General features: G+C 48.0%; 2 protein-coding genes across 13 annotated transcripts in view; one reads left to right on the top strand and one right to left on the bottom strand.

Annotated features, from left to right (window-relative positions):
• ALDH2 (aldehyde dehydrogenase 2 family member) overlaps positions 1–25,813 on the bottom strand; it is a 419,735-nt gene that overhangs the window by 192,679 nt on the left and 201,243 nt on the right. The window lies entirely within an intron of this gene.
• Positions 14,494–25,813, top strand: part of ATXN2 (ataxin 2) — a 154,987-nt gene continuing 143,667 nt past the window's right edge. For 11 of the 12 annotated variants that reach the window (XM_050749644.1, XM_050749642.1, XM_050749641.1 and 8 more), the window contains exon 1: positions 15,099–15,626. In XM_050749644.1, the coding sequence (XP_050605601.1) occupies positions 15,400–15,626 (227 nt within the window). In that variant the 5' untranslated portion in view covers positions 15,099–15,399. Of the gene's footprint in view, positions 15,627–25,813 lie in introns of all 12 variants that reach the window. The other variant, XM_050749631.1, reaches the window with a different exon arrangement.

Below are 25,813 nucleotides of genomic sequence, written 5' to 3'. Positions count from 1 at the left end.
ACAAACAAACAAAAAAACAGCAACAACAAAAACTTTCTGAAAGTGGCCTTTCCTTTCTATTTCTGTGTGACTTAGGATTTCCTGCCTAGAGTTTGAAAATGGTAGTTTCTGTTTGAACAACACAAAAGTAAAGTGGTATAGACAGTAAGATATTTTTTCTTTTCTTTTTTCTTTTTTTTGAGATGGAGTCTTGCTCTGTCACCCAGGCTGAAGTGCAGTGGTGTGATCTTGGCTCACTGCAACCTCTGCCTACTGGGTTCAAGTGAATCTCCTGTCTCAGCCTCCCAAGTAGCTGGGACTGCAGGTGCATGCCACCACGCCTGGCTAATTTTTTTTGAATTTCTAGTAGAGACGGGGTTTCACTATGTTAGCCAGGGTTGTCTCAATCTCCCAACCTCGTGATCTGCCTGCCTTAGCCTCCCAAAGGGATTATAGGCATGAGTCAAAGCACCTGGCTCTTTTCATTTTTTAAGACGAAGTCTCTCTCTGTCACCCAGGCTGGAGTGTAGTGGCCCGATCTCAGCTCACTAAGCTCCGCTTCCTGGGTTGAAGCAATTCTCTTGCCTCAGCCTCCCAAGTAGCTGGGATTATAGGCACCCACCACCAAGCCCCGCTAATTTTTGTTTGTTTGTTTGTTTGTTTTTTGTTTTTTGAGATGGAGTCTCACTCTATTGCCCAGGCTGGAGTGCAGTGGCATGATCTTGGCTCACTGCAACCTCTGCCTCCCAGGTTCAAGTGATTCTCCTGCCTCAGCTTCCCAATTAGCTTGGACTACAGGCGCGCGGCACTACACTCGGCTAATTTTTAGTAGAGACAGGGTTTCACCATATTGGCCAGGCAGGTCTCAAACTACTGACCTTGTGATCCGCCTGCCTTGGCCTCCCAAAGTGCTGGGATTACAGGTGTGAGCCACCAAGCCCAGCTCTAATTTTTTTTTTTTTTTTTGAGACAGAGTTTTGCTTTGTCGCCCAGGCTGGAGTGCAGTGGCGTGATCTCCACTCACTGCAAGCTCTGCCTCCTGGGTTCACGCCATTCTCCTGTCTCAGCCTCCTGAGTAGCTGGGACTACAGGCACCCACCACCATGCCCAGCTAATTTTTTTTGTATTTTAGTAGAGACGGGGTTTCACCGTGTTAGCCAGGATGGTCTCGATCGCCTGACCTCGTCATCCGGCCATCTTGGCCTCCAAAGTGCTGGGATTACAGGCGTGAGCCACGTGCCCGGCCTAATTTTTGTATTTTTAATAGAGACATGGTTTCACCACCATGTTGTCCAGGCTGGTCTCAAAGTCCCGACCTCAAATGATATGCCCACCTCAGCCTCCCAAAGTGCTGGGATTACAGAGATGAGCCATGGTGCCCAGTCTCTTTTTTTGTTTTGAGACATGGTCTCGCTTTGCTGTTCAGGCTGGAGTGCAGTGGCACAATCATGGCTCACTGCAGCCTTGACCTCCCAGGCTCAAGTGATCCTCCCACCTCAGCCTCCTGAGTAGCTGGGACCACAGGCATGCACTGCCACGCCCAGCTAATTCTTTTTTATTTACTTTATTTTTATATATTTTTTGAGATGGAGTTTCACTCTCGTTGCCCAGGCTGGAGTACGATCACACTATCTTGGCTCACTGCAACCTCCACCTCCTGGGTTCAAGCGATTCTCCTGCCTCAGCCTCCTGAATTACAGTAGCTGGAATTACAGGCATGTGCCACTGAAAATTTTCTATTTTCGGTAGAGATGGGATTTCTACATGTTGGTAAGGCTGGTCTCGAACTCCTGACCTCAGTTGATCCACCCGCCTCGGCCTCTCAAAGTGCTGGAATTACAGGCGTGGGCCTCTGCGCCTGGCCTATTTTTAAATTTTTATTATATTTTTGAAACAGTCTCACTTCGTCATCCAGGCTGGAGTGTAGTGGCGTGATCTCGGCTCACTGCAACCTTGGCTTCCCGGATTCAAGCAATTTTTGTGCCTCAGCCTACCAAGTAGCTGGGATTACAAGTGCCCACCATCATGCCCAGCTATTTTTTTTGTATTTTTAGTAGAGACAGGGTTTCACCACATTGGCCAGGCTGGTCTCAAACTCCTGACCTCAGGTGATCCACCCACCTTGGCTTCCCAAAGTGCTGGGATTTGCAGGTGTGAGTCACGTGCCTGGTGTTTATTTATTTATTTTTAATTAATTTTTTCCCTATAGGAACCAACATGCATGTACTGTCAGGTTTTAAGGCACTGCCAACTTGTCCCCTGCAGGTGGTGACTTCTACAATAATCACTTATTCCTTGAATCAAGAAACTGGCAGTCATCAGTGGTGACAGTTCACTAGAGCCCTGTGTTTGATGAGACACAGGAGAGAAGCTGATTTTTTTCAAGAGACCCACCTTAGGCTTTTCTTTTCTTTTCTTTTCTTTTTTTTTAAGATGGAGTCTCACTCTGTCGCCAGGCTGGAGCACACTGGCATGATCTCGGCTCACTGCAACATCCGCCTCCTGGGTTCAAGCAATTCTCCTGCCTCAGTCTCCTGAGTAGCTGGGACTATGGGCGCGAGCCACCATGTCTGGCTTATTTATTTTTTTTGGATTTTAGTAGAGATGGGGTTTTACCATGTTGCCCAGGCTGGTCTCGAACTCCTGAGTTCAGGCAATCCTCCTGCCTTGGTCTCCCAAAGTGCTAGGATTACAGGTGTGAGCCACCATGCGTGGTCAGGCCTTTACTATTTCATATAGGAAAGCAGTTTAGAGCCCAGATGTTGGAAAAAGACTTTCTGGGTTTGAATCCCAGCTCTACCATTTACTAAATGTGCCCTTAGACAAAGTGACTCACTTGCTCTATGCCCCATCTCCCCATCTGTAAAAGGGGCATAAGAATCCTATCTACTTCTGGCCGGGCGCAGTGGCTCATGCCTGTAATCCCAGCACTTTGGGAGGCTGAGGCAGGTGGATCACGAGGTCAGGAGATGGAGACCAGCCTGGCCAACATTGTGAAACACTGTCTTTACTAAAAATACAAAAATTAGCCAGGTGTAGTGGCAGGTGTCTGTAGTCCCAGCTACTCGGGAGGCTGAGGCAGGAGAATTGCTTGAACCCGGGAAGTGGAGGTTGCAATGAGCCAAGATCATGCCACTGCACTCCAGCCTGGGTGACAGAGCGAGACTCCCTCAAAATAATAATAATAATAATAATAATAATAATAATCCTATCTACTTCTTAGGATTACTGCAGGGTTTCTTAACCTCAGCACCATTGTCATTTTGGGCTGGATAATTCTTTGTGCTGGGGGATTGTCCTGTGCATTATAGGGTGTTTAACAGTATAAGGATATAGAAAAAAAAAATTTGGTTTATCCTACACTCTCACAATACAACATAGAATGCTTCTGGGCCAGGGCAGTGGCTCACGGCTGTAATCCCAGCACTTTGGGAGGCCGAGGCAAGTGGATCACCTAAGGTCAGGAGTTCAAGACCAGCCTGGCCAACATGGTGAAAATACAGTAATTTTGTGCGTGCCTGTAATCCCAGCTACTCAGGAGGCTGAGGTAGGAGAATTGCTTGAACCCGGGAGGTGGAGGTTGCAGTGAGCTGAGACTGCGCCACGGCACTCCAGCCTGGGTGACAGACGGAGACTCTGCCTCAAAACAACAACAACAAAAGAAGAATGCTTTTGACACCAGATGTGTGGGGGCTTTTCCCTGCCACATGTCAAGCAGGCACTTCTGGAGTGCGCACCTGGGCACCTCTAATTCAATTCTGGCACTATCAACCTGGAGATAGCATCGGATCACAACCCCGACTTCAAATGCCAGTCACAAAAACAGGCTGTAAATCAGGGCCCCAGTAAGAGATTGGGGTTCCCACGATCCCCTCCTCATGTTTGATTACTTTGCTAGGGTGGGTCACAGAACTGAGGGAAACACTTCCATTATTACAAAAGATACAGCCAGATGGAAGACAGGTACAGGGCAAAGTATGTGGGAAGGGGCAAGTCACACTCCACGAACCTCCACCTTTTCAGCTATCTAGAAGCTCTCAGGGATGGGTATGGTGGTTCATGCCTGTATGCCCAACACTTTGGACAGTTTAGGCAGAAGGATTGCTCTAGCTCAGGAGTTCAAGACCAGCCTCGGCAACATAGAGAGACTCCCAACTCCACAAAACATTAAATAAAAAATTAGCCAGGCTAATTTTTAGTGGTGGTGTGCACCTGCAGTTTCAGCTACTAGAGAGGCTGGGGTGGGAGAAACACTTGAGCCTGGGAGGTTGAGGCTGCAGTGAGTCATGATCATGCCACTGCACTCTAGCCTGAGTGACAGGGCAAGACCCTGTCTCAAAAAGTAGGCCACGCACTGCTGGGCACAGTGGCTCATGCCTGTATTCCCAGCACTTTGGGAGGCCAAGGTGGGCAAACCACCTGAGGTCAGGAGTGCGAGACTAGCCTGACCACCATGGAGAAACCCCTTCTCTATTAAATATACAAAAAATTACCCAGGTGTGGTGGCACATGTCTGTAATCCCAGCACTTTGGGAGGCCAAGGTGGGCAAACCACCTGAGGTCAGGAGTTCGAGACTAGCCTGACCACCATGGAGAAACCCCTTCTCTATTAAATATACAAAAAATTACCCAGGTGTGGTGGCACATGTCTGTAATCCCAGCACTTTGGGAGGCCAAGGTGGGCAAACCACCTGAGGTCAGGAGTTCGAGACTAGCCTGACCACCATGGAGAAACCCCTTCTCTATTAAATATACAAAAAATTACCCAGGTGTGGTGGCACATGTCTGTAATCCCAGCACTTTGGGAGGCCAAGGTGGGCAAACCACCTGAGGTCAGGAGTTCGAGACTAGCCTGACCACCATGGAGAAACCCCTTCTCTATTAAATATACAAAAAATTACCCAGGTGTGGTGGCACATGTCTGTAATCCCAGCACTTTGGGAGGCCAAGGTGGGCAAACCACCTGAGGTCAGGAGTTCGAGACTAGCCTGACCACCATGGAGAAACCCCTTCTCTATTAAAAATACAAAAAATTACCCAGGTGTGGTGGCACATGTCTGTAATCCCAGCACTTTGGGAGGCCAAGGTGGGCAAACCACCTGAGGTCAGGAGTTCGAGACTAGCCTGACCACCATGGAGAAACCCCTTCTCTATTAAATATACAAAAAATTACCCAGGTGTGGTGGCACATGTCTGTAATCCCAGCACTTTGGGAGGCCAAGGTGGGCAAACCACCTGAGGTCAGGAGTTCGAGACTAGCCTGACCACCATGGAGAAACCCCTTCTCTATTAAAAATACAAAAAATTACCCAGGTGTGGTGGCACATGTCTGTAATCCCAGCACTTTGGGAGGCCAAGGTGGGCAAACCACCTGAGGTCAGGAGTTCGAGACTAGCCTGACCACCATGGAGAAACCCCTTCTCTATTAAATATACAAAAAATTACCCAGGTGTGGTGGCACATGTCTGTAATCCCAGCACTTTGGGAGGCCAAGGTGGGCAAACCACCTGAGGTCAGGAGTTCGAGACTAGCCTGACCACCATGGAGAAACCCCTTCTCTATTAAATATACAAAAAATTACCCAGGTGTGGTGGCACATGTCTGTAATCCCAGCACTTTGGGAGGCCCAGGTGGGCGATCACAAGGTCGGGAGATCGAGACCATCCTGGCTAACACAGTGAAACCCTGACTCTACTAAAAATACAAAAAAAAAAAAAAAAATTAGCCAGGCATGGTGGCAGGTGCTTGTAGTCCCAGCTAGTTGGGAGGCTGAGGCAAGAGAATGGCGTGAACCCAGAAGGCGGAGCTTGCAGTGAGCCAAGATTGTGCCACTGCACTCCAGCCTGGGTGATGGAGCGAGATGCCATCTCAAAGAAAGAAAGAAGAAAAAAAAAGGCCAGGTGCAGTGGCTCATGCCTGTAACCCCAGCATTTTGGGAGGCTGAGGTGGGTAAATCACCTGAGGCCAGGGGTTCGAGATCAGCCTGGCCAACATGGTGAAACACCATCTCTACTAAAAACACAAAAATAAGCTGGGCGTGGTGGCGCATGCCTGTAATCCCAGCTACTCAGGAGGCTGAGGCATGAAAATCACTTGAACCCAGGGAGGCAGGGGTTGCAGAGAGCCGAGATCACGCCACAGCACTCCGGTCTGTGTGACAGAGCAAGACTCCATCTCAAAATAATAATAATAATAAATAAAAGCTCTCATAACCCAGCTCTTCTTGCTTTTTATGGAAGCTTCATTCTCTTGACATGATTGATTAAATCATTGGCCACTGGTGATCAAGTTAACCTTCAGCCTCCCTTCCCTCCCCAGATGCTGAGGGATGGGGCTGAAGAGTCCCAACCCTGTCATTATTGTCTTTCCTGTGACCAGCCCTCATAGTGAGGCTGTCCATCACTTTGCAGATTTTGAGTGTTTTAGGAGTTGTGTGCCAGAAAACCAGAACAAACACCAAATACCTATATTTAACAATATCACAAACAGCATACCTGGTCTCCACTCTTAAGATGCCAGGAGCATTCCCCTCCAATCGTAACAAACAGAAATGTGTCTAGACATTGCCAAATGTCTCCTGAGGGGCGGTGGAGCTGGGGCAAAACTGTCCTTGGCACTGAGAAGCAGCAGGTTGTTGCAAGGATTCAATGAGCAAGTTATTGTGCAGGAAGCACTTAGAACATGGTTGGCACATAGTAAATGCCATGTAAAGGTCTACAATTACTATTTTCATTATTGTTCTCTACCCCTGCCTTACCTTGTGGAAAATAAATATTTTTGATAACATGATGGCTTAAGCACAATGGTGTGTATTGTTAAACCCATATGTGATTCTACTGTGGAACAAGTATCCAAGTCCCTATTCTGAGATCAAAGGTCAGCAATGTCAGTATTCATTAGAGTCTGACTCCTCTGGGGCTCCACTGTAGGACTCACTGTACCCTGTAGCAAACAAACAAGATCCCATGCTAATGGCCAGTTCAGCTGTCACTGGTCTGCACACATCCATTTTAAATCCCTTCCTGCATTCTGCAAATCGTGCATACTTCAGATCTTCGGCTTTCCATAAATCTGTGGCCCTGAAACAACAGGCTGCTCACCAAACTCACCCCCAAAAAGACAGTGAATAAAAACAAAAAAGGGAGAAAGAGGAAAAACAAAAGGCCGAGTTTCTTTAAATTTCTGGCTCTGCAGAGCCCAAGCATTTCCAATGAAAAATAAAGAATTCTTTCTTCTGTGTCTATTTCAGCTGGCAACCAGCTTTTGCCTTGTGAATAATGTTACTGCATCATTATTCTATCCCACAAGGTAAAACAAAACGAGCAACTTAACAACCAGGAGTGTGCTCGTTTGGAGGGAATGGCTCATTTAAAAGCTCTTTAAATAATATTGCTGTGTTCTCTACAATTTTGCAGCCCCCCACCCTCCAGTTTTTTCAAAGCTATGGGAAAGTTATTACTTTGCACACAAGGTATATAAATAATGCCTTCCTGGAAGCCCCCACCCCCAAACATTTTTCCTTTTTTAAAAAATAACATTTATTATTGCATTTACTCTTTTGGGATTCCTGGAGTGTCTACAAATAGATGAGCCTCTATGAATTCTGAGTAACTGTGGTTAGGAAAAAAACATTGGTTTAATTAGCCATGGTCCTATTTTTGACATTACATCTTTTTTTTTTTATTTTTTTTATTTTTTATAAATAAGGATTGGTCTATACAAAAACTTGAAGAGGATGAATTTGGGGGGATGCAAGTTAGTTCTGATTTGAATTAATTGTCATGCTTTCGAAAGTGAAATCAAGAGTATTTAGTGAATAATATATCATCATACATTAAGCAAGATCAAGTGAAGAGAAATGAAAAGACATGATTGCAGAAATGCGAACTGCCAGAAATACTGGATCACGTGATATGTGCTTCTGTAGTGAGTGCAAGCAAATCACTCTTCACAATTCTGCTTCACATGGCTCCATCAGTTTGTCATCCCCAAATTCCGAGACTTGATTAATCACTGAAGTGATAAAAATTAACAGGCTTGGCTGGGCATGGTGGCTCATGCCTGTAATCCCAGCATTTTGGGAGGCCGAGGAGGGTGGATCACCTGAGGTCAGGAGTTCAAGACCAACCTGGCCAACATGGCAAAACCCTGTCTCTATTAGAAATAAAAAAAATTGCCAGGCGCAGTGGCTTACGCCTGTAATCCCAGCACTTTGGGAGGCTGAGGCAGGCGGATCACGAGGTCAGGAGATCAAGACCATCCTGGCTAACACAGTGAAACCCTGTCTCTACAAAAAATATACAAAATTAGCCGGGTGTGGTGGGGGGTGCCTGTAGTCCCAGCTACTCGGGAGGCTGAGGCAGAAGAATGCCGTGAACCTGGGAGGCGGAGCTGGCAGTGGGCCGAGATCGTGCCACTGTACTCCAACCTGGGTGACAGAGTAAGACTCTGTCTCAAAAAAAAAAAAAAAAAAAAAAAAAAATTGGCCAGGTGTCGTGGCGCACACCTGTAGTACCAGCTACTCGGGAGGCTGAGGCAGGAGAATCACTTGAACCCAGGAGGTGGAGGTTGCAGTGAGCTGAGATTGTGCGACTGCACTCTAGCCTGGGTGACTCTGTCTCAAAAAAAAAGAAAAGAAAATTATTAACAGGCTAATAAAAGGACCCTGTGGCTTGCTGAAGGGTCAATGAAAATCAGAAAGCAAGTACAGAATCTACAGGACTAGATTCCCAAGTCTGCAGGTCTGTCTCTAAGCTTTCTCACTTGAGATATTTTTTCATTTCTGAAATAGTGGCTGAAATGACCATAGCTATTTTTGAAGTTTAAATTTTAGCAACACTTCCCAATATCAGAACTCTTTCAGGAGAGTACTGTTCACTGCCTTTGCAGACAACTCTCTAACTCTTTGCTTTTATTTAAACGGGTGTCTGATGATAATTTGGGGGAAAGGAGAGCATTCAAAATGTTCACTTGTTGGTTGGGTGGTGTGGTGGCTCACACCTGTAATCCCAGCACTTTGGGAGGCCAAGGCAGGCAAATCACTTGAGGTGAGGAGTTCTGGCCAACATTAAAAAATGTTGTCTCTACTAAAAATACAAAAATTAGCTGGACATGGTGGTGAATGCCTATAATCTCAGCTACATGGGAGGCTGAGCGGGGAGGATCACTTGAACCCAGGAGGTGGAGGTTACAGTGAACTGAGATTGCGCCACTGCACTACAGCATGGGCAAGACAGCAAGACTCTGCCTAAAAACAAACAAACAAACAAACAAATCCCCAAAACTAACAAAAATAGCTGGATGTGGTGGTGCACACCTGTAGTCCCAGATACTCTAAAGGCTGAGATGGGAGGATTGCTTGGGACTGCCTGGGAGGCAGAGGCTGCAGTGAGCCAGACTGTGGAACTGCACTCCAGCCTGGGTGGCAGAGTAAGACCCTGTCTCCGGGGAAAAAAAAAAAAGTTTTGTTTTAAAATTCAGGTGGGGAGGATTTCACAGTGTCTGAACACTAGGAGGCAAGAATCATTTGGGGCCACCATAGAGGCTGCCTGACACACCACTTCTTTTAAGGTGCATTACTCTGATCTATATGTGTGTATATATATGTATGTACAGATATATATGTGTGTGTATATATATATTTTTTGAGATGGAGTGTCACTCTGTTGCCAGGCTGGAGTGCAGTGGCATGATATTGGCTTACTGCAAACTCGCCTGCCAGGTTCAAGCGATTCTCCTGCCTCAGCCTTCTGAGTAGCTAGGACTACAGGCGTGCGCCACCATGCCCAGCTAATTTCTATATATTTTTTTATTTTGAGACAGAGTCTCGCTCTGTTGCCCAGGCTGGAGTGCAGTGGCGCCATCTCAGCTCACCACAAGCTCCGCTTCCCGGATTCACGCCATTCTTCTGCCTCAGTTTCCTGAGTAGCTGGGACTACAGGTGCCTGCCACCATGCCTGGATAATTTTTTGTATTTTTAGTAGAGACAGGGTTTCACCGTGTTAGCCAGGATGGTCTCGATCTCCTGACCTCATTATCTGCCCACCTCAGCCTCCCAAAGTGCTGGGATTACAGGCGTGAGCCACCAAGCCTGGCCAATTTTCGTATTTTTAGTAGAGACAGGGTTTCACCATGTTGGCCAGGGTAGTCTCAGTCTCCTGACCTCAGGTGATCCGCCCACCTTGGTCTCCCAAAGTGTTGGGATTACAGGCGTGAGCCACCGGCCCACCCTACTCTGATATTTTCATATAAAGCTTAAGCCTCCTGAAGTCCAGAGAAAAGGTAGTTTCCATAAATAAATAAATAAAATAAAAATAAATAAATAAACTTACCATATCACCCAACAATTTCGTTTGTAGGAACCTATCCAAAATAAATGAAAACATATATCCACATGAAGATATATGTTCACAGATGTTCATAGCAGCATTATTATTTTTCTTTCTTCTTCTTTTGTTCTTTGTGTTTTAGCAATTCTATTAACTGAACGAGACAGGGTCTTGATCTGTTGCCCAGACTGGAGTGCAGTGGTGCATTCATAGCTCACAGCAACCTCGATCTCCTGGATTCAAGCGGTCCTCCTGCCTCAGCCTCCCTAGTAGCTGGGACTATAGGTGCATGCCACCATGACCAGCTTTTTTTTTTTTTCTTTTTTTTTGAGACAGAGTATTGCTCTGTCTCCCAGGCTGCAGTGCAATGGTGCAATCTCGGCTCACTGCAAGCTCCGCCTTCCGGGTTCATGCCATTCTCCTGCCTCAGCCTCCCGAGTAGCTGGGACTACAGGTGCCTGCCACCACGCCTGGCTCATTTTTTGTATTTTTAATAGAGATGGGTTTTCACCATGTTGGCCAGGCTGATCTCGAATTCCTGATCTCAGGTGATCCACCCGCCTCAGCCCCCAAAAGTGCTGGGATTATAGGCATGAGTCACCACGCCCGGCCAATCAGCTAATTTTTTATTTTTAAAGTTTTTTCATAGAGACAGGTCTCTCTCTGTGTTGCCCAGGCTGGTTTCAAACTCCTGGGCATTCAAGTGATCCTCCCTTCTCGGTCTCCTAAAGTGTTGTGATTACAGGAGTGAGCCACCAATCTCAGCCCCAGCAGCATTTTCATAATAGTCAAAAAGTTGACACAATCTAAACATCACCAATTGGAAAGTGGACACAAAATGTGGTATGTCCATACATGGAATATGATGTAGCAATAATAAGGAATGAAATACTGCTACATGCAACAACCTTAGATAAACCTCAAAAACATTATGACAAATGAAAGAAGGCAGACACAGGCCGGGCGCGGTGGCTCAAGCCTGTAATCCCAGCACTTTGGGAGGCCGAGACGGGTGGATCACGAGGTCAGGAGATCGAGACCATCCTGGCTAACACAGTGAAACCCCGTCTCTACTAAAAAATACAAAAAAAACTAGCCGGGCGAGGTGGTGGGCGCCTGTAGTCCCAGCTACTCGGGAGGCTGAGGCAGGAGAATGGCCTGAACCCGGGAGGCGGAGCTTGCAGTGAGCTGAGATCCGGCCACTGCACTCCAGCAAGGGGGACAGAGTGAGACTCCGTCTCAAAAAAAAAAAAAAAAAAAAAAAAAAAAAAAAAGAAAGAAGGCAGACACAAAAGGCAGCATGCTAGGCCGGGCGCGGTGGCTCAAGCCTGTAATCCCAGCACTTTGGGAGGCCGAGACGGGCGGATCATGAGGTCAGGAGATCGAGACCATCCTGGCTAACACGGTGAAACCCCGTCTCTACTAAAAATACAAGAAAAATTAGCCGGGCAAGGTGGCGGGCGCCTGTAGTCCCAGCTACTCGGGAGGCTGAGGCAGGAGAATGGCGTGAACCCGGGGGAGCGGAGCTTGCAGTGAGCCGAGATCGCGCCACTGCACTCCAGCCTGGGGCACAGAGCAAGACTCCGTGTCAAAAAAAAAAAAAGGCTGCATGCTGTAAGATTCTACTTATATGAAAAATCCAGACAAATCCATAGAGAGAAAATATAGATGAGTGGTTGCCTAGATGAAGATTGGAACCAAACTGCCCACGGGCAAGAAGGATCTTTTTGGGGTAATGGAAATGTTCTGAAATTAGTGGCAATGGTTGTGTAAATTTACTGAGAATCTTAAATTGTACACAAAATAAATTTCATAGTATGTAAATTATATCTTGATAAAACTTAAGTTTTTATTCAATTGTAGTGAGTTAAAACAAGCTTTCTCAGCTACGTCAGCTTCAGGCCTTCTTTTTTTTTTTTTTTAACTTTTATGTGGAGGAGGGTCTCACTATGTTGCCCAGGCTGGTCTCCTACTCCTTGGTTCAAGGGATCTGCCTGCCTTGGCCTCCCAAAGTGCTGGGATTACAGGTATAGGCCACTGTACCCAGCCTAGGCCTTCTTATTCAACTTCCATTTTCCCTTCCACTGGCCTGAAACTTGTTCTTTTTTTTTTTTTTTTTTTTTTTTTTGAGACAGAGTCTTGCTCTGTTGCCCAGGCTGTAGTGCAGTGGCACTATCTCCACTCACTGCAAGCACCGCCTCCCGGGTTCACGCCATTCTCCTGCCTTAGCCTCCCAAGTAGCTGGGACTACAGGCGTGCATCACCACATCCGGCTAATTTTTGTATTTTTAGTAGAGACGGAGTTTCACCACATTGGCCAGGCTGGTCTCGAACTCCTGACCTCAGGTGATCCACCTGCCTCTGCCTCCCAAAGTGCTGACCAGCGTGAGCCACAGCGCCTGGCCAAAACTTGTTCTTAAGATTGTATTCTGGAGACCGGGCGCGGTGGCTCACGCCTGTAATCCCAGATCTTTGGGAGGCCAAGGCAGGCAGATCACGAGGTCAGGAGATTGAGACCATCCTGGCTAACACGGCGAAACCCTGTCTCTACTAAAACTATTTAAAAAATTAGCTGGGCGCGGTGGCGGGCGCCTGTAATCCCAGCTACTTGGGAGGCTGAGGCAGGAGAATGGCGTGAACTTGGCAGGAGAATGGCGTGAACTTGGGAGGCGGAGGTTGCAGCGAGCCGAGATCGCGCTACTGCACTCCAGCCTGGGCGACAGAATGAGACTCTGTCTCAAACAAACAAAAAAGATTGTATTCTGGGACCTTGATTCCAATCAGAGAAAAGTGATTTCTTTTTTTTTTTTTCTTTTTGAGATAAAGTTTTGCTCTTGTCGCCCAGGTTGGAGTGCAGTGGTGCCGTCTGGGTCACTGTAACCTCCGCCTCCTAGGTTCAAGCGATTCTCCTGCCTCAGCCTCCTGTGTAGCTGGGATAACAGATGCCCGCCACCACGCCCAGGTAATTTTTTTTGTATTTTTAGTAGCGACGGGCTTTCGCCGTGTTGGCCAGGCTGGTCTTGAACTCCTGACCTCAGGTGATTCACCTGCCTCGGCCTCCCAAAGAGCTGGGATTACCGGTGTGAGCCACCTCGCCAGGCCAAGTGATTGTATTTCTATTAAGGCCCTTCTATTTTTTTGTTTCCTCAACTGTTTTTTTTTCCCCCAATTTCCTTTAGGTTACTATTTATTTATTTTTTGAGATGAAGTCTCGCTCTGTCACCCAGGGTGGAATGGGGTGGCGTGATCTCAGCTCACTGCAACCTCTGCCTCCTAGGTTCAAGCAATTCTCCTGCCCCAGCCTCCCGAGTAGCTCAGATTACAGGCGCCCATCACCATGCCCGGCTAATTTTTGTATTTTTAGTAGAGACAGGGTTTCACCATGTTGACTAGGCTCGGTTACTTTTTAAAGGGTTTTGCAATGGTCCCTTGATCTTTTTACCTTAGACGGGAAATAACACTGATTTCCTACATTGGCAGAGTACGATGATCAGTTTTGCCCGGACTATCTAGGAGGTTAATTTCAGTTGGGCTACTGAAAACTGCTGGTTCAATCATTCTCCACGTTTATCTAAGTCTTTACCTTTATCTGGGCAGTTCTAGGACATTGAGGGGAATTTTGGTGTTTCTTCCCCTATTATTTCCTGAAGTCCTTTCACTTTAAAAAAACAATAGATTCACTGCTAAAAAAATAAAAAGTTATCTACTTTCTACTTGCTTCCAGTTTAATTGCAACACATTTTTAAAAGGGTCTACTGTGCTGGCTGGTAAGTTAAATTAAAACTTCTAAAGGGTGCAAGGTCTAAAGTTCACACATTCTTGTGAGGTCGGCTCTGGCTCTACCGAGGGAGATCCTATTATCCGTGGTGTTAGCAGTCCCAGTCCCATATATTTCCTTTAGAATGTCACGAATGAGGAAAAAGAAGTTCAAACGAGGGAACGTAGGTTCAAATGAAGGTCAGATACCTAAAAGAGTTTTCTGGTGACTGTGTGCGGCTGGGGTGGAAAAAGTGGGGAAAAGGTACCCAGATGTGGGTGGCCCCGGAGGGTTGCTCCACTCCAGCTCCGGCAAGGGCAGGAGAGCGCGGCCTGCCTGGGAGATGCCCAGAGCCACTGGAGCGCCTACTATGTGCCAGGTGGGGACGGCAGGAAAACGGCGGGATGCTGTGTCCCCTGAGTCTGGCAGGGTTCTAGGTGCTTTACACGTAGCAAAACACATTCTCCGCCTCAAGGCACTCGCAGTCCGTTTTCTGGGTTGCATCAGGTGGGGGCAAACCAGGTCCCCGCAGAAGTGAGGACGCTGAAGGAATACAGTAGGGGAAAGAAATGCTTCCCTCTCGTCCTACACACCAGGCAGGCCCCAGAGGCTAAGACCGACACGCCCTCCCCGAAGGGCAGACCCGCCTCGAAGAGGGCGGATCCGGGCAGGGCCCGCGGCCGGGCCCTCAGCCGACCCCCGCGAAAGCGGCCCAGCGCGGCGCCCTCTCCTCACGTGTCCCTCCCGGCCCCGGGGCCACTCACGTTCTGCTTCCGCCCGACCCTTCCGACTTCCGGTAAAGAGTCCCTACCGCACCTCCGCGCTCCCCCGGCTCCTCGGCGCGCCCGGCCTCCGATGCGCTCAGTGGCCGCAGCTCCTCGGAGTCCCGCGGCGGGCACCAAGTCTCGCCCCTTCGCCGCAGCCAACTGGCCCGGGTGGCGCTCGCTCCAGCGGCCGGCGCAGCGGAACGGGCGGGGCGGCGGTGGCGCGGCCTCTGGACAGTATCCCTCCGCCGCCCCTCCCCCGCCCGGCCCTGGCCCCCCTCCCTCCCGGCAGCGCTCGCCTCCCTCCGCCTCAGACTGTTTTGGTTGCAACAGCAACGGCGGTGGCGCGTTCCGGCCCGGCTCCCCGCAGCTCCTCGGTCTCGGCGGGCCTCCCCGCCCCTTCGTCGTCCTCCTTCTCCCCCGCGGCAGCCCGGGTGCCCCCCCGGCCGCGCCAACCCGCGCCTCCCTGCTCGGCGCCCGCGCGTCCCCGCCGCGCTCCGGCGTCTCCTCGGCGCGCCCGGCTCCCGGCTGTCCCCGCCCGGCGTGCGAGCCGGTGTATGGGCCCCTCACCATGTCGCTGAAGCCCCAGCAGCAGCAGCAGCAGCAACAGCAGCAGCAGCAGCAGCAGCAGCAGCCGCCCGCGGCTGCCAATGTCCGCAAGCCCGGCGGCAGCGGCCTTCTAGCGTCGCCCGCCGCTTCGCCTTCGCCGTCGTCGTCCTCGGTCTCCTCGTCCTCGGCCACGACTCCCTCCTCGGCGGCCGCGGCGACCTCCGGCGGCGGTAGGCCCGGCCTGGGCAGGTGGGTGTCGGCACGCCAGCCCCCTCCGCTCCGGTCCCGGCGTCCCCTCCCCCGCGGCCTGCGCCGCCGTCCCCGCCCCGTGACCCGCCGGGCTGCCCGGGGTGGGCCGGGGGCCGGCAGCGCGAGGGGGACTCGCTTGGGCCTGAGCCCCGAGGCTCTGCCGGGGGGCGCAGCCGGGGTCCTCTAGGATTGTCAGGCTTGTCCAGCCTCCCGCAGCATCCGCGCCCCCTCCCCCAGCGGTCAAGATGGAGGGAGCGGGCGGCCTCCCCTCCCCACGCGTGTTGGGAGGGGTTTTCGGGTAGCGGCGATGGTCAGCCCCGGATCCCCCTTCCGCACGATCCTCCGACTGCAGCGTGGGGATGCTCGGGCAGCGCCCCCACTACCAGTTTAGATGTGAACGTTGGAGGGGTCTAGAGGCTTTGATGTCGTTTTCTGGAACATGTGTCTCCCCCCCCACCCGCCATGGGAGATATCTCGGGAGGGGAGAAGTTAGGTCTGCGTCCCTCGTGCCTGTTAAAGGGGTAGGCACCGGGCTTCTCCGGAATCATCAGGGTCTGTCTGGGCTCTCTCCCCGCCCCCTCCCAGTCCTGGGAAAGATTGGAGGACCGGGTGGAGACAGGTGGGCCTTGGCCCCCGCACCTCTCCGCGTTCGAGTCCGAGGGCGCGGCGGGGGCTCCCGAACTCTCTTGGAATCGTGGGGCTCCGTGTGGCCTCCCGCAGCGTTCCGCCCTCCCCCACCTGGGGAAAGGAAGGGGTGGGGAGTGCCCGGCCCCCTCCCGGCCTTCCTCCTTCCCCCGCCAGGCCTCTCCGGCGCGCGGGTGGTGGCCAATCCGCATTGCTGTTCGAGGCCACGGTGGAGAAGGCGCCTCTGAACAGCGGTGGGCGAGGGCCGGACCCAGGCTGGACCGGGGAGATCCGGGGCGGCAGTGCTGGTGGCAGGGGGCGGGCACCCTGCGCAGTTATCCCAACCCCCGCCCCAATTTCGGAAATGCTAGGAGAGAGAGTTTGCAGCAGGGGACGTGGTGGGGATCCTGAAGGCAGAAATGCGGGTGTTTACTGGCGTCTTTTTTCCTCCTAAGCTGGGGTTGTGGTAGGGACTGGGGGCTCAGTGTTGTCCCGGCTAGCTGGGTTTGACTCGAGGGTGTGTTTGTGCAGGAGCGCCTGTTGGGGGTGGCGGGTGGTTGTCAGTTCGTATTTCGCGAACTAAGAAAATGCTTAGTGTTCAAAGGGAGAAGCAAACGTCAATAGACTCCATTCCATTGTGGCCGGTGTCCTTAACTTCGGGAGTGCCGCCAGAGCTTACCAAGGGCACGCAAGTCCATTTCCCCTGTGCCTCAAGTCCATCCGTGTTGCAGGCACTGCTGTGCCTTCCTTAGGCCTAGGCCGCCGTCTTGACAGGGCCGGTGACCGGCGTCCTCCTTAAATAGGCATCTTGGGCTTTGGAAGGTGGAATAAGAGGATTTTTCATTCACCTGAGTATTCTTTTTGAAAACACATTTTCAGCAACCCCTTTCCAAAGAATTTTTATTTACAGCAGAAATTCCCCATCAAGAGGAATCAGCTGGTTTTTAAGGAATTCCGCTGCCTTCAAAGGGGGCGGAAACAGTCGGTTGTTTGACTTTACACGCCCCGCCCACCCTTCCCCTTCTGTGAGTCTGAAGCATCCCAAACACTGCTTAGCCAAACTAGTTCAGATGAAGTGATCATTTCCCCAGGTAGAGGGTAAATTCAGTTTCCTTTTTTCGTTGGCATCTAGCAAAAAAATTTAAAATACAATGTTTATAGAAAAGGATGCATTCTGTTTTTACTTTCTTAGGTATTAGCAAGAGATTTGGCAGATATATTCAACATGTTCAAATATATAAACGTTAAAACTAACGTCGTTAAGTTGCATTGACTATGAGGCTTAAAAATTAGACTATAATAGAATTTGCACCTGAGTAGTTGGAGTGATCAAAGATATTTGGAATATTTTAGTACTACAAGGTCTTTTTTTCTGTTCCTTGAGGCTTTACAACAGTTTAAGGTTAATTTAGATTTTTCCTTGCTTTAAGTTCCTTTACTTGAGACCTAAATGGTAGCCCTTATTCTTTTTGATGAATAGGTGAAATTTTGTTTACTGTGTTGGATTTGCATAATGTGAAATTTTATTCTTGTACAGATCGTTAATGTAGTATTACTTTGAATTTGAATCACTTTCCTCCGTTCCTTATAAATAAGTTTCAGCTTCTAGAATCTTCTGACTTATGTTTGTGTGTATCAACAGTGAAAATAAGTTTCTGAGAGCAAGGGTGAAAAAAGAAAATGCAGCATTGGATTTGACAAGTTTCGAGATAGCAAAATATTCTTGAAAGTCTGGAAATTCACATCTGCTTTAAGAAACATCTCATAATTTGACTTCTTGTGTGTGTGAATAGTTTTTCATGACTTTCAGAAGTGATTTATTCTGGCCGGGCGCGGTGGCTCAAGCCTGTAATCCCAGCACTTTGGGAGGCCGAGACAGGCGGATCACGAGGTCAGGAGATCGAGACCATCCTGGCTAACACGGTGAAACCCCATCTCTACTAAAAAATACAAAAAAATAGCGGGGCGAGGTGGCGGGCGCCTGTAGTCCCAGCTACTCGGGAGGCTGAGGCAGGAGAATGGCGTAAACCCGGGAGGCGGAGCTTGCAGTGAGCCGAGATTGCGCCAAGGCACTCCAGCCCGGGCTACAGAGCAAGACTCCGTCTCAAAAAAAAAAAAAAAAAAAAAAAGAAGTGATTTCTTCTATCTTTGTTATACACATGTTTGAAGGTGGCTGTTTTAGGAAAGATAATGTAAGCACAATATTAGAACATAATTTTACTTTAATATAATTATTATTATTTTTTTTTTTTGAGATGGAATCTCACTCTGTTACAGCCCAGACTGGAGTGCAGTGGCCTGATCTCAGCTCACTGCAGTCTCTGCTTCCTGGGTTCATTCAAGTGATTCTCCGGCCTCAGCTTCCCGAGTAGCTGGGATTACAGGTTCGTGCCACCACACCTGGCTAATTTTTTTGTATTTTTAGTGAGGACGGGATTTTGCCATGTTGGCCAGGCTGGTCTCGAACTCCTGATCTCAAGTCATCCACCTGCCTTGGCCTCCCAAAGTGCTGGGATTACAGGTGTCAGCTACTGCCCCTGGCCAATTTTTGTATTTTTAGTAGAGACAGGGTTTCACCTTGTTGGCCAGGCTGGTCTCAACTCCTCCTGACCTCAAGTGGTCTGCCAGCCTTGGCCTCCCAAAGTGCCAGGATTACAGGCAGACATGAGCCACTGCCCCCAACCATCCGTCTAATTCTTATTTTTGTTTTTTACCTTTTTGTTTTTATGTAGTAGAGGTGATTGTGTATGTTATTTTGTAGTTAGCTTTTTTCTCCTGAACATTGTATTGTAAATGTAAATTTTTTTTTTTTTTTTTTTGAGACGGAGTCTGTTGCCCAGTCTGGAGTGCAGCGGTATGATCTCAGCTCACTGCAGCCTCTGACTCCTAGGTTCAAGCGATTCTCCCACCTCAGCTTCCTGAGTAGCTGGGTCTACAGGAACATGCCACCATGCTTGACTAATTTTTGTATTTTTAGTAGAGACAGGGTTTCGCCATGTTGGCCTCAAACTCCCAACCTTAGGTGATCCACCCGCCCTTGCCTCTCAAAGTGCTGGGATTACAGGTGTGAGCCACTGCGCCTGGCTGTAAGGTTTTTACTTAACCATTCTATTGTTGGGAATTGGGTTTCCACTTTTTTGTTATAGATAGTGGTGCAGTGAACATTTTTAAATAGCTTTTTGCTTCAGTGTAATTATTTCCTTAGAGAAAGTTCCCAAGAGTGGTTTTACTAGGTCAAAGGGTTTCAGGATTTTGATGGCTTTTGCTAGCAGTGCTCTATTCTTCTTCTTTTTTTTTTTTTTAAGAGACAGAGTCTTGCTCTGTCACCAAGCCTAGAGTGCAGTGGCGCGATCTTGGATCTTGGCTCACTGCAACCTCCTCTTGGGTTCACGCCATTCTCCTGCCTCAGCCTCCCAAGTAACTGGGACTACAGGAGCCTGCCACCATGCCCAGCTAATTTTTTGCATTTTTTAGTAGAGACAGGGTTTCACCATGTTGGCCAGGATGGTCTCGATCTCCCGACGTCATGATCCTCCCGCCTCGGCCTCCCAAAGTGCTGGGATTACAGGTGTGAGCCACTGCGCCCGTCCACGGTGCTCTATTATTCTTTAGAAGACTTGTATTACTTCCAGTGCCAAGAAGGTTGCTCGTCCATAGAATGGTTTCTTTGTAGTTTCTCAAATATTGTGGGGAATTTTCAAAGGAAAAATTGCGTTTTTACTGTCAAGTGCATACATTATTAAGTGCTTTTGTTACTGGATTATTTATGTTTGAGTTTAATTTGGTTCCTCTGAGGATTTTATAAGGTAATATATGTGAAGATGTTTTGAAACCTGTAACCACTGTTATTAATGAGGATACTTGGTTTATCTATTGTTATAGTACTGAGTTAAGTGCAGGAATGAAATTCCTGAGGAACTGTTCTAAAGCTTTGTTGTTGTTGTTAACCTCTCTTTTTCATCTGAAAGTGTTTTTTATTAGCTGCTAGCCTATGACCAAGTTATTTTTGGTAACTTTCATGTAATTTCATGGCACTGTTGGGAATTTTCACTGGTTAACTCATCTTCTCCTTCTTCTACATTCCCTTCCCCATTAAAAATAAAAATAGGGATTTACAATTCTGTTACTCTATTCCTAAACCTAAATAATATGACATTAGAATTGCTTGGGATACAGGATTCAGTGTGAATAAAATATTTTTCTTTTAGTGATTTTCAGCTTAGTATTTTTACTGCTTCTTTCTCTTGAAGCATTGCAACTTAAAAATTGTGCTGTTTAGCCAGGCGCCTGTAATCCCAGTTACTCGGAGGCTGAGGCAGGAGAATCACTTGAGCCCAGGAGGCGGAGGAGGTTGCAGTCAGCTGAGATCGCACCGCTGCACTCCAGCCTGGGAGACAGAGTGAGTTCTGTCTCCAAAAAAAAAAAAAGAAAGTGTGCTGTGGTTTAATGTAGTTGTTCGTCATGCTTCCATTTAAATTTCATTGAGACCGTTCATCTTTTGCAGTTAAATATCTTGTAGAAGGACCTAAAATATCTACATTGAACATAGCTCTAGTGAAGCATCTATGTACACAGGGTTTTTGGGATTAATCAGTGAACAAAGCAAGTATATTGTCCTTTTGGAGTTTACATTCTAATGTGACTAGGTAGACAATGAGACATTAAATTACCAGCCTGTGTATAATAGTGTATAAGAGCTATGGGATTAGAAGAAAGCAGATTAAAGGTATAGGGAGTGTGGGAAGGGGAATGAGTTACAATTTTAAATGGATTAGGGGGAGCTTCATTGAGGAGCTAACATTTGAGCAAAGATTTGAAGGTCAGGTATTTAGCCATTTGCTTTTTATCTAGATTAATTAGTCTTGTGGCCTCATTAGTAATTTATAAGGTTTAAATGGCATCATCCTTTGTTATTCTTTTATGTGCATATTGATACTAACCATCTCTGAAGTTAGACCAAAAAAGTTAATTGACATTGAGGGTCATTAGAGGTAAATTGTAGATGGCTATTACTAACCAAAGAGGCATGTTTTGTTTTTCTTTTGGGCTTATATATTTTACCTAATTAGTTTAGTTTTTGTTTCAAGTATGTGGAAAAAATAAACTTTTTAAGTTGCCAAAACTTGCATTGGTTTTCTTTTTCTTTTTTTTTAAGAGAAAAAAGTAAGTCTGTAGTTGCTTAAAGATTTCACATTCTGAAACAGTGAAAACATTTATGGGATCAGTCATGGTGTTCCTTTTTTTGGTTAAATGTAAACTTGTATTTTCAGTGTTACTCTAATTAGCGATGGTATATAATTTTACATAAGGGATATTAACTCATATTGTAGCTATATAGTAGCCGTATGTTTTGACTTAAAGGAGGATCTCAAGGCCAGGTGCGGTGGCTCACACCTGTAATCCCAGCACTTTATGAGACGGAGGCAGGTGGATCACCTGGAGTCAGGAGTTCGAGACTAGCCTGGCCAACATGGTGAAACCCCGTCTCTACTAAAAATAAAAAAATTAGCCAGGCATGGTGGTGGGTGCCTGTAATCCCAGCTTCTTGGGAGGCTGAGGTAGGAGAATTGCGTGAACCCAGGAGGTGGAGGTTGCAGTGAGCCGAAATCATGCCATTGCACTTCAGCCTGGGCAACAGAGTGAGACTCTGTCTCAAAACAAAGAAGAAAAAACAAAGGAGGATCTCATTTTCTTTGTCCTAAATAGCTACAGCTGTGTTAAAACTGTCACCTTAGCAAAGTACAGTTTTTTGCTTTGAAAGGAATTTTAACATTTTAGAAGATTGTCCTCGAGAATTACAATTTTCTTTTTTTTTTTTTTTGAGACGGAGACTCGCTCTGTCGCCCAGGCTGGAGTGCAGTGGCCGGATCTCAGCTCACTGCAAGCTCCGCCTCCCGGGTTCACGCCATTCTCCTGCCTCAGCCTCCCGAGTAGCTGGGACTACAGGCGCCCACCACCGCACCCGGCTATTTTTTTGTATTTTTTAGTAGAGTTGGGGTTTCACCGTGTTAGCCAGGATGGTCTCGATCTCCTGACCTCGTGATCCGCCCGTCTCGGCCTCCCAAAGTGCTGGGATTACAGGCGTGAGCCACCGCGCCCGGCGAGAATTACAATTTTCTATTTTGACTAGATAGTGATAGTATTTTGATGTTGTGTAAAAGTTAAGCATGAACAAAACCCTACTTTTTTTTTTTTAGGTATTTCAAGTAATTGTGACAACTTCAATGGAGATGTAAACAGTTTGTTAACAGGCACACCTGCTACTGTCTTTTTTTTTTTTTTTTTGAGGTGGAGTCTTGCTGTGTTGCCCAGGCTGGAGTGCAGTGGCACGATCTCTGCTTACTGCAACCTCTGTCTCCTGGGTTCAAGTGATTCTCCTGCCTCAGCCTCCTAAGTAGCTAGGACTACATGTGCACGCCACCACGCCTGGCTAATTTTTGTATTTTTAGTAGAGATTGGGTTTCACCATGTTGGCCAGGATGGTCTCAAACTCCTGACCTCAGGTGATCCACCCACCTCGGCCTCCCAAAGTGCTGGGATTACAGGGGTGAGCCACCATGCCTGGCTGCTACTGTATCTTTTTAAATGAAGGTACTTGGGTTTTATTTTTTTTGTTTTTTTTTTCTAAGATTATCTGGGTCATCTATGACGTGACTGTTACCATCTAAGGGTTTTTTTTTTTCTTTTTTTTCTAGACGGAGTCTCACTCTGTCGCCCAGGCTGGAGTACAGTGGTGCCATCTTGGCTCACTGCAACCTCCGCCTCCCAGTTTCACGCCATTCTCCTGCCTCAGCCTCCTGAGTAGCTGTGACTACGGGCGCCCACCACCACGCCTGGCTAATTTTTTGTATTTTTAGTAGAGATGGGGTTTCACCATGTTAGCCAGGATGGTCTCGATCTCCTGACCTCATGATCTTCCCGCCTCGGCCTCCCAAAGTGCTAGGATTACAGGCGTGAGCCACCACAATCGACCCATCTAAGGGTTTTTTTGTTTGAGACAGAGTCTTTGTCGCCCGGCTGGAGTGCAGTGGTGTGACCTTGGCTCACTGCAACCTCCGCCTCCGCCTCCGGGGTTGAAGCAATTCTCCTGCCTTAGCCCTCCCGAATAGCTGGGATTACAGGCACCCAACACCATGCCCGGCTAATTTTTGCATTTTTAGTAGTTACGGGGTTTCACTCATGTTGGCCAGGCTGGTCTTGAACTCCTGGCCTCAGGTGATTCCCAAAGTGTTGGGATTACAGGCGTGAGCCTCCCCACCCAGCCTCGTGAGCTAAGGTGGTTTTTTTTTTTTTTTTTTTTTTTGAGACAGAGTTTTGCTCTTTCCCAGTTTGGAGTGCAATGGCGCAATCTCAGCTCATTGCAACCTTTGTTTCCCGGGTTCAAGTGATTCTCCTGCCTTAGCCTTCTGAGTAGCTGAGATTACAGGTGCCTGCCACCCCGCGCAGCTAATTTTTGCATTTTTAGTAGAGATGGGGTTTCACCATGTTGGTCAGGCTTGTCTCGAACTCCTGACCTTGGGTGGTCCACCGCCTTGGCCTCCCAAAGTGCTGGGGTTACAGCCGTGAGCCATTGTGCGTGGCCTACTCTGTTTCTCAAAGAACAGTAACATCAACAACAAAAATTCCTAAATCTTAAAAATGGAAGGCAAAAACCCTAAGCTTTGAGAGATTAGGGAACTTGCCCAAAGCAACATTTGTAGGATTTTATTACACCTCTCCATTTATTATTTTTCTTTTAGAGTCAAGGTCTCCCTCTGTCACCCAGGCTGGAGTGCAGCCTCAATCTTCGGGGCTCAAGCATTTCTCCTGCCTTACCCTCCTGCGTGGCTGGGACTACAGGTACACACCAGCTGGCTAACATTTAAATTTTTTGTAGAGACAGGGTCCTGCCGTGTTGCCCAGATTGGTCTCAAACTCCTGGACTCAAGCAGTCCTCCTGTCTCAGTTTCCCAAAGTGCTGAGATTACAGGTGTGAGCCACTGCACAGTGCCCCCCCCTTTATTTTTATTTTTATTTTTAAATTTTAAGTTCCAGGGCCCCTCCCTTGAAATAAATGGAGACATAATATATACACAAGATCCTGCTGTGTATTTTAAGGCAATGGTCCCCAACCTTTTTGACACTAGGGACCAGCTTTATGGAAGATGGTTTTTCCACAGGGGCAGGGGATGATTTTGAGATGAAACTGTTCTACCGGCCAGGTGCGGTGGCTCACGCCTGTAATCCCAGCACTTTGGAGGCTGAGGCGGGCGGATCACGAGGTCAGGAGTTTGAGACCATCCTGGTTAACACGGTGAAACCCTGTCTTTACTAAAAATACAAAAAAGTTAGCTGGGCGTGTTGGAGGGCGCCAGTACTCCCAGCTACTGGGGAGGCTGAGGCCAGAGAATGGCATGAAACTCGGGAGGCGGAGCTTGCACTGAGCCGAGATCGAGCTACTGCACTCCAGCCTGGGGGACAAAGTGAGACCCCGTCTCAAAAAAAAAAAAAAAAAAAAAAAAGAAACTGTTCCACCTCAGATCATTACGCATTTGTTAGGTTCATTCTCATTAAGAGCACACAACCTACATCCTTCGCCATGCGCAGTTCCCAGTAGAGTTTGTGCTCCTGTGAGAGCCTAACACTGCACCTTATCTGACAGGTGGGGCTCAGGTGCTAATGCTCACACAGCTCGTGTTGTGCAGTCTGGTTCCTAACAGGCTTTCTTTTTTTTTTCTTTCTTTTTTTTTTTTTTCCAGACGGAGTCTCACTGTCACCAGGCTGGAGTACAGTGGTGCCATCTCAGCTCACTGCAACCTCCGCTTCCCAGGTTCAAGTGATTCTCCTGCCTTAGCCTCCCATGTAGCTGGGACTATAGGCGCACGCCACGATGCCCAGTTAATTTTTGTATTTTTAGTAGAGACGGGGTTTCACCATATTGGGCAGGATGGTCTTGATCTCCTGACCTTGTGATCTGCCCAGTGCTGGGATTACAGGCGTGAGCCACTGTGCCCGGCCCCCTAACAGTCTTGTTTTAAGAATACAGTCACGGACAGTCCTTGACCTTCAGGATATCTTTTTGTAACCTTGATTTTGGCTTGCTAAAATAGGAGGTCTATTTTCTTATCTTTGTTTTTAATGTATGTAGTTCTGTACTTATGTGGTGTGAAATCTACTTAAATGTTAAATCCTCGGATATTTATTTATTTTGAGACAGAGTCTCACTCTGTCACCCAGGCTGGAAAGCAGTGGCATGATCTCGGCTCACTGTAACCTCTGCCTCCCAGGTTCAAGTGATTCTCCTGCCTCAGCCTGCTGAGTAGCTGGTATTACAGGCGTGCACCACCACACCTGGCAAAGTTTTGTATTTTTTTTTTTTTTTAGTAGAGATGGGGTTTCACCATGTTGGCCAGGCTGGTCTTGAACTCCTGACCTTAGGTGATCTGCCCGTCTTGGCCTCCCAAAGTTTTGGGATTACAGGCTTGAGCCACTGGGCCCGGCCTTATTTATTTTTTGAGACGGGGTCTAGCTCTGTCGCCCAGGAGGGAGTGCAGTGGCATCATCATGGCTCATTGCAACCTCAA

Source organism: Macaca thibetana, chromosome 11 (assembly GCF_024542745.1).
Source record: "Macaca thibetana thibetana isolate TM-01 chromosome 11, ASM2454274v1, whole genome shotgun sequence".
Lineage (NCBI taxonomy): Eukaryota > Metazoa > Chordata > Mammalia > Primates > Cercopithecidae > Macaca > Macaca thibetana.
Note: the sequence above shows the minus strand (reverse complement) of the source record. Positions and strands in the feature narration are given on the sequence as shown.